We start from the raw sequence: 6,469 nt of genomic DNA, 5'->3' as shown, positions 1-6,469 counted from the left end.
AAAAAAAAAAAAGAAAAGCAAGCATCGTCAGGTCCTCTCTGACCTCTCTGGCCGTTGTCAGAGGGTGTATCAGACTAGCTATCCTGCCGCTGCTGCCCACCAGGGCTGTCAACTAGGTGGAGCGCGAAAATAATTCTAAGTGCTGAGGGAAAAGGCAGACACAGGAAAACGTGCAGCCGCTTGGCCGGCACCCCATCCTGCCACTGTCATTGCCTAAAGATGCGACCATAGAGGGCAGGATGGAGAGCGGGTGCAGGCGCTCCAGACCTCTTGAGGCCTCCAGCTGGTGTGCTGGCAAGCCCGCAGGGTGGACCCAAGCTGAACACCCGCTCCATTCTTTACGTTTAAGCAGCAAAATCTGCTTATTCACTCTCCTAGGTTCTGCTAGATAAACAACCCTCTTACTCAGTTAGCAAAGAGGAACGAAAGCCTGTTTCTCAAGTCACCGTGAGAAAGCAGAAAGAGAGGAAGTCACTTCCTTATTGTGTGCCCACATCCACCCAGCGTCTCACGATTTTCCTCACAATCTCCTTTGTTCCCGGAGACGCCTCTGGTCTGTTCGCTGCAGAGTGAGGGGTCGCAGTCTAACCCCCACGCTCCTCTGTGCCCCAGGCCTCTCCGACGGGCACGATTCAGACCCAGGAAAGTCTAAACCCTCCCAGGACAGCCCTCTGCTCTCCTCAGTGCTTCGGGTTTTCTCCACCCGGTTCCGTGGCCGGCACCTGCCACAAAGGGTCGCGGCTGTCCCCTGGGCAGGGGCGGAAGGTGTGTGCCACAGGTTTCCAAAGCACGCGTTGTCATTCGCAGTTCCGGGCTGTCTGGGCCCAGAAACTGAGCCGTGCTCCTGGTCGCTGAACGAAACCGCCTCGTGCAAGCACAGGGGTCCCCGGAATCCGCTCCAGGTCTACCGCGGACCTCTCCCCAGTCCAAAGCCTTCGAAGCCCGCCCCCGACTCACTGAGGGCTCACAGCGAGGCCCGGGAGCGACTCCCGGGCCGAGGACGGGGGCGGGGCTCGGACTGGGCGCCAAGCTCCCGGAGACCCCGCCCTCTTGCCCCGGCTCGCTCCTTCCCGGTCCCTGGCGCCGGGGATCGCCCGTGCCCGCCACCCCGGAAGCGGGGCCGGGAGCGGGGCCGGGAGCGCGGGAGCCGGAGAACGGGGTGCGGGGGGCCGTGCCGGCTCTCGGCGTCCACGAACCGCACCCCCCCCATCCCGGCACGGCGTCCCGGCCGGAGTCCCGGCCGGCGTCCGAAGCCGGGGCCCCGCGCGGCCTCACCGTGGAAGTCGCCCGTGTCGGCCACCACGGTGGTGAACTGCTTGAGCTGGTCCAGCGCGTTCTCCATCCTCTGCCGCTTCACTGGGGAGCCCGACATGGCGAGGCGCTGGCCGGAGTGCGGCGGCCCACAATGCCCCGCGCGCCCCGCCCCGGCCGCCGGCCAATCCGGACGCGGCGCGGGAGGGCGGGCCGGAGCGGCACCGCCCCCTGGTGGAAGCCCCGCCCCCGAGGGAGACCCCCGGCCCGCGAGACCAAGCCCGGCTCACGGAGACTGCGCAGGGCCCTGAGAGTTAGTCTTGCCCCAGGAGGCGATGCCCCGCCCCTGGGCCAGTCCCACCCCGCGGCCTCTGTGGTCGGCTTGGGGTTCTTGGGGACCCACGCGATCGCCCTAAAATGCGGGCACCAGGCAGAGAGCCCGAGGTCGGCACTCCCTGCGCTCACACTAAGCACGCAGTCCCGATCTGCCTGCAGTCTGATTGGAAGCGGTGCTCCCTGGAGAGGTGCGCCCCCCACACAAGCTTTGCCCTCGGAGGGCCCGCTTCGTCGCAATATGGAGAGGTGTCTTAAGGATCACGTTAAAACCCGCCCCAGGGCGAGCAGAGTCCAGGGCAGCCTGGAGACTTTGGCCCTGCATTTGGGCCGCAGCCTGAGAGCTATCCAAAGAGGCCCGCCAGCTCTCGGCCCCTTGGGGGAAAAAGGGCCTTTGTCCGCTGGCACTGGCTGTGCTGAGCAGCCGCTCCCGTGATCAGGGCATGGGGCGCAGGGTGAGCAGAGCAGACTAGGTTTCAGTCGCTGTTCACCCCAGCCCCTTGTGGAGCTGCAGGTGCCCAGGGCGCACCTGCTTCCCTGAGGCCTAGCTGCCCCTTCACGCCCCCGCTGGGGTCAAACTTGCCTGGCCCCAGGAGCAGGGTTAGGAGGGGCGAGGGGGTGAGGCGGCTGAGGATTAGGGCGTGTGGTTTCACTTTCTCCTGCAAATTCAGAGCCACAAGGATGGGGCCATGCCCCCCTTGCCTTTGATTCTGGAGTCTGCACAGGGTAAGCACCACGAAGCTCACAAGGTGTCCTGAGGGCCTCATGTACCAAATCAGTCACAGGAAACATAACTCCATTGATTTGGAATTCCTTACAGCTTCTGGATCAAGGCCTCCTTCAGCCGTGTAGGCCCAGGAGCAGGGCTGGAGGAGGGGGTGGAGCGGGGGCTAGGTCCGGGGTCAGTCGAGGAGGAGCTGCAGAAGAGAGCGAACCGGCCCTCGGAAGAGGGGGTCTCCTGGACCGGAGGTGTGGCTTTTTGGGGCCTCACTGGTGACCTGGCTGGGCTGCTGCAGTGGAGAGGAACAAGGCTAGGATGGGGAAGGACGAGGGGTGGGGACAGTGCCAGCTTTGCGCTTTGGACATTTTGCAGTGAGGAGAGCAGGACTGTTGGCATGGGGAGAAATGACCGTGCGTTTGTGGGCTGGTGGCAGGAGAGGAGGGTGTGTTCAGCCAGGTCCTTAGGTGGACGAGGGCTGGGATACAGGATGTTCATGTCACCAGCCAGAACATTGGGGCAACCGGAAGGACCAGCAGCAGACTGGGCACCGATGGGGCAGCTGAGCAGACTGCTGGCGGCACGGGCAGAGGCTCTGCGGAGCTCTTCACACTTCCAGCGGCTCGGAGCAAGCGCGCCAGCCGAGAGGGCAGAAGACCATGGTGCAGGAGGGACGTGTCAGGCCCGCGCGGGGAATGGGCCGGAGCAGGTCAGCGGTATGCCGCTGACCTGGGTGTGGCTAGTGGGTGAGGCCACCTGTTCCTCTTGCTCCTCTGCAGGGTGTGGGAGGGGCGGAGGGTGGACTTAACCGTGATGGGGATTGGCCAGCAGATGTGACTGTGACAAGACAGGCCTCCAAGATGGGGATGGAGCTGAGCCGGGCTGGAGGGGCCGGGGTGGGGGGGTGTTGGGGTGTGAGTAGGGGCGGGTTGAGTCGGGTGAATGTCAAGGGCAGGAAGATGGGCGTGGCGCGAATGGCCAACTGGGAGAGCACCACCCGCAGCCCCAGCTCCTCCCGCAGACCCGTGTTCCTCTAAGGTCTCAGGCTTGTCATTCTCGTTTTGACCAGGATTTCTCTGAAAGCACGGCTGATCGAAAGGACTTCCGACTTCAGCCTTTTGTCCCTGGCAGTGGTGTCTGTCCCATCAGAGGGCAGGTGGCTGGACCGGAGCGGTTTGTGTCCAGGGTCACCAGGCATCTGGTGCAGAGCTTAATGACAGGGAGAATTCAGCACAGGATTAGAACAACACGACCTCATCCAGATGAATTTAAACCAGGACTCAAATCTGCAGACAACGAAACGGACCATTATATCCTTGGATAGATCCAAGCTGTCGATGGCAGATTCAAGTAGCCACAACAGTTCCTCCCTTCCCAGCAGCTCAGGAGATGCCAACTAGGAAGGGACGAAAATGAAGTCAGAACTGCTAGTAAGAAGAGGCTGTGCAGGCCTGACCTGGTCACTTTCGAAAGCTGTGTCCTTTGGATGTTTGCCCAGTGTTAGCTTCCGGTCACCAGACCCAGTGCAGATCCAGTAAGGGCTGGCTGCCTTCTCGAGGTGTGACACGTGCATCCAGGTGTCTGCTCCCTGGAGCTGGCTGCACAGGGCCTGATGGGCTTCCAGCCCAGCTGGAGGGAGGGTTTGAAGGTGTCTTTTCTAGTGAACACAAATAAACCGGTAGTCTAGCAAGTAAACGGCTCGGGCCCTGAGGGAAGGAGCTGGGCAGTGGCAGGGCTGTGCCATCTGAAGGCTCCACGCTGTCCTCCAGTTGGGGCCGTTGGGACCTCTCCATGTGTGGCCTGGCTGCACAGGTGGCCTGGCACCCGTCTCGTTTGCCTGGGGCGACTTGCTTCAGCTTCCTGTTGTGCAGAGTTCTAAAGCTTCCTGTTGAGGGACAGCAGCTATCAATAGCATTTGGGGAGATCACGCGGGCTGTGAAAATATATATGCGTTCGTCGGAAGGATGACCCCCTAATTCAGAACAGCACTTGCTTTGGGGGAGCAGGTGGGATATGACTGGACTTGTTTTAGTAGGTTGGAGGGTGGGTATTCGGTTGTTCGCAGAACTGTCCTCACCTGTTAATTTTTCTCCCTCTCTTTTTATTAGATATTTACTCTGTCTTAGACCCTTTCCCTGCTTCTAAATAACTCTTCTAAGGCCTTTGCGTGAGTTCTCGTAAAATGCGTGTTGCTTCTCACGTTCAATTTTCCACTCACTTTTGTATACTTTAATGCACAGAACTTGAGTGTCGGCATCTCTGCCTCTTCCTCTCGCTCTGCACGTTTCTCTTCCGGGGGATGCTCCACGTGCAGGCTCCCCAGGGGCACCGCCTGGCACTCCGGCGCCCCACGCCCCGAGGGTATCCTCCAGCCCTCCTTTGTGGACCGATGGGAAGGTCCGGGGGACACCCTGTGGCAGCAGGGCTGCTGGTCCAGGGGACGCCGGTGACTGAAGTGGCATAGCTGGACAGCGCCCTGCTCCCAAGCCTCCCAACACCGGGTATCAGCCAGCTTCCTAAGTGGCTGTCCTTTGCCTTCCTCTGATGAGTCTGCACACTTGCTCAGACTGTGGGGGCTGCAGGTCCCCCGTAGGTGTCCTATTCACAGTTCTGCCGTCCCCACCGATCCCAAGTTCTTCCGTAGGCGCCACGCTAGCGAGTCTCCAACTTCGGGGCCTCCGGACACCTTTCCGGACTTATCATCGAGGGCCCAAAAGACCTAGTGATGTTCACTGTAGCAGACACTAAAACTGACCATTTAAAGACACACGTTCGGCCATCTCTGTTAAAGTGGCGGTGACAGGCCATACCCGGAACCGACCGGCCGCGGCGCGCGGCCCGGGAAGGACTGTGGCTGCCCGGCTGGTTTGGAGCCCTCCTGTCGAGAGAGGAGAGGAGGCATCTGAAAGTAAAAATAAATGCAAAGGAAAAGGCTGGTTCGAACCACTCTGTCTCCCCGCATTCTGCCCTGTGCTCTTCAGCTAACGTGTTTTCCACAGCCGCCCCCCCCTCAAGGATTCTCCAGCCCACCCCATCTCCGTAGCTGCGTAGGAATGTCAAGACTGTGGACCCCCGCGTGCTGCGTTACAGCGAGAGGGAGCTCAGCCTTTGGATAAGGAAGCCCCTGAGCGCACGCGCGGACTTCAGAGTGCTGCTCCCTGCCTGGCAGCCTAGGAGGCCCCGTCCCTTTGCTCAAAAATCCGATAAAGGTGCTGATTACACCAAGGGCCTGGAAATCCCTCCCCCGCAGCCCCCCACCCGAAGCTGCCCCTCCCCACTCTGAGTAAGGAGGGACATGGAAAACCTCAGACGAAGGAATCACGGGCCCCTTGCGTGGACACTGCGAGGGGACGGAAGCTGTAAGAAATCTGACCGAGGGGAGCCCGTGCTCTGGGTCTGTGGAACGCCCCACGCTCTCCGCCGGCATTAAATCCTCCTCCCTTCGGCGAAGCTGTCTGAGCGTCTGAATCCCTCCGCTGGGGCCGTTTCCTGCGACACTGACAGCAATCGCCCCGACGCCGGACACGGGAACCTTCCCCCGGCCCTGAGCAAACTGTCGAGGGTGCTCGTCCTCCTCAAGCCTCTGAAGATCTGCTGGACCCAGAGCCCAAAGCCGCACGTGCCTTCCTGTGCCTGCCCGCCCCTGGGACCCGGCGAAGACCCCCAAGGTCAGCGAGCCCACCTAGCTGTATCCCCATGTGACTGGTGGCGTTTCAGAGAGTTGGCGTCCAACACATAAAGAGCATGTTTCTATGGGAAGCGATTATTTCCCAAACTCACTGAGGAGAGCAGGCGTTAGAACCACGCTGCCTGGGGGAGAGCCACAAAGACGCCTGTCCCCAAGACAGAGGCAGGCCTTGTTCCTGGGACACTTGCTGCACACAGCGGGCCCAGGGAGGGTGCCGGACAGGCAGCTCCACTGTCATCCAGTGTGACCGACCCTCTGCCCTTGTTGGTCCCTCTGCTGTCCCGCCCCTCCTGGGGCTCACACCGCCAGACCCTCCCTCTTCCCTACTCGGCTGGAGTGGGAGGTGGGGACGTGGGTGGTTAGAGATGTGTCAGGCCACTGAATTTGAACCCAGCCCCTCTCATGCTCTGGGGCCCTGGCTGTGGCTTGGCCCTTCGGTGCCTTGTTCGTGGCCTGTGCCTGTCGCATGAGCCCCGGGG

The 6,469-nt window shown here is 61.2% G+C and overlaps 1 protein-coding gene across 1 annotated transcript in view; it reads right to left on the bottom strand.

The window, feature by feature from the left end:
- The window catches only part of TALDO1 (transaldolase 1), a 6,592-nt gene extending 5,159 nt beyond the window's left edge, over positions 1 to 1,433 (bottom strand). Inside the window, exon 1 of the mRNA XM_039840480.1 lies at positions 1,276 to 1,433. Within this exon, the coding sequence (XP_039696414.1) occupies positions 1,276 to 1,372 (97 nt within the window). The 5' untranslated portion in view covers positions 1,373 to 1,433. The remainder of the gene's footprint in view (positions 1 to 1,275) is intronic.
- Positions 1,434 to 6,469: the final 5,036 nt, after the last annotated feature.

The sequence above is a fragment of the Pteropus medius genome, unplaced genomic scaffold, assembly GCF_902729225.1.
Source record: "Pteropus medius unplaced genomic scaffold, Ma_sr-lr_union100, whole genome shotgun sequence".
NCBI classification, from domain to species: Eukaryota; Metazoa; Chordata; class Mammalia; order Chiroptera; family Pteropodidae; genus Pteropus; species Pteropus medius.
The sequence above is the reverse complement of the archived record's forward strand: the minus strand, read 5'-3'. Positions and strand labels throughout refer to the sequence as shown.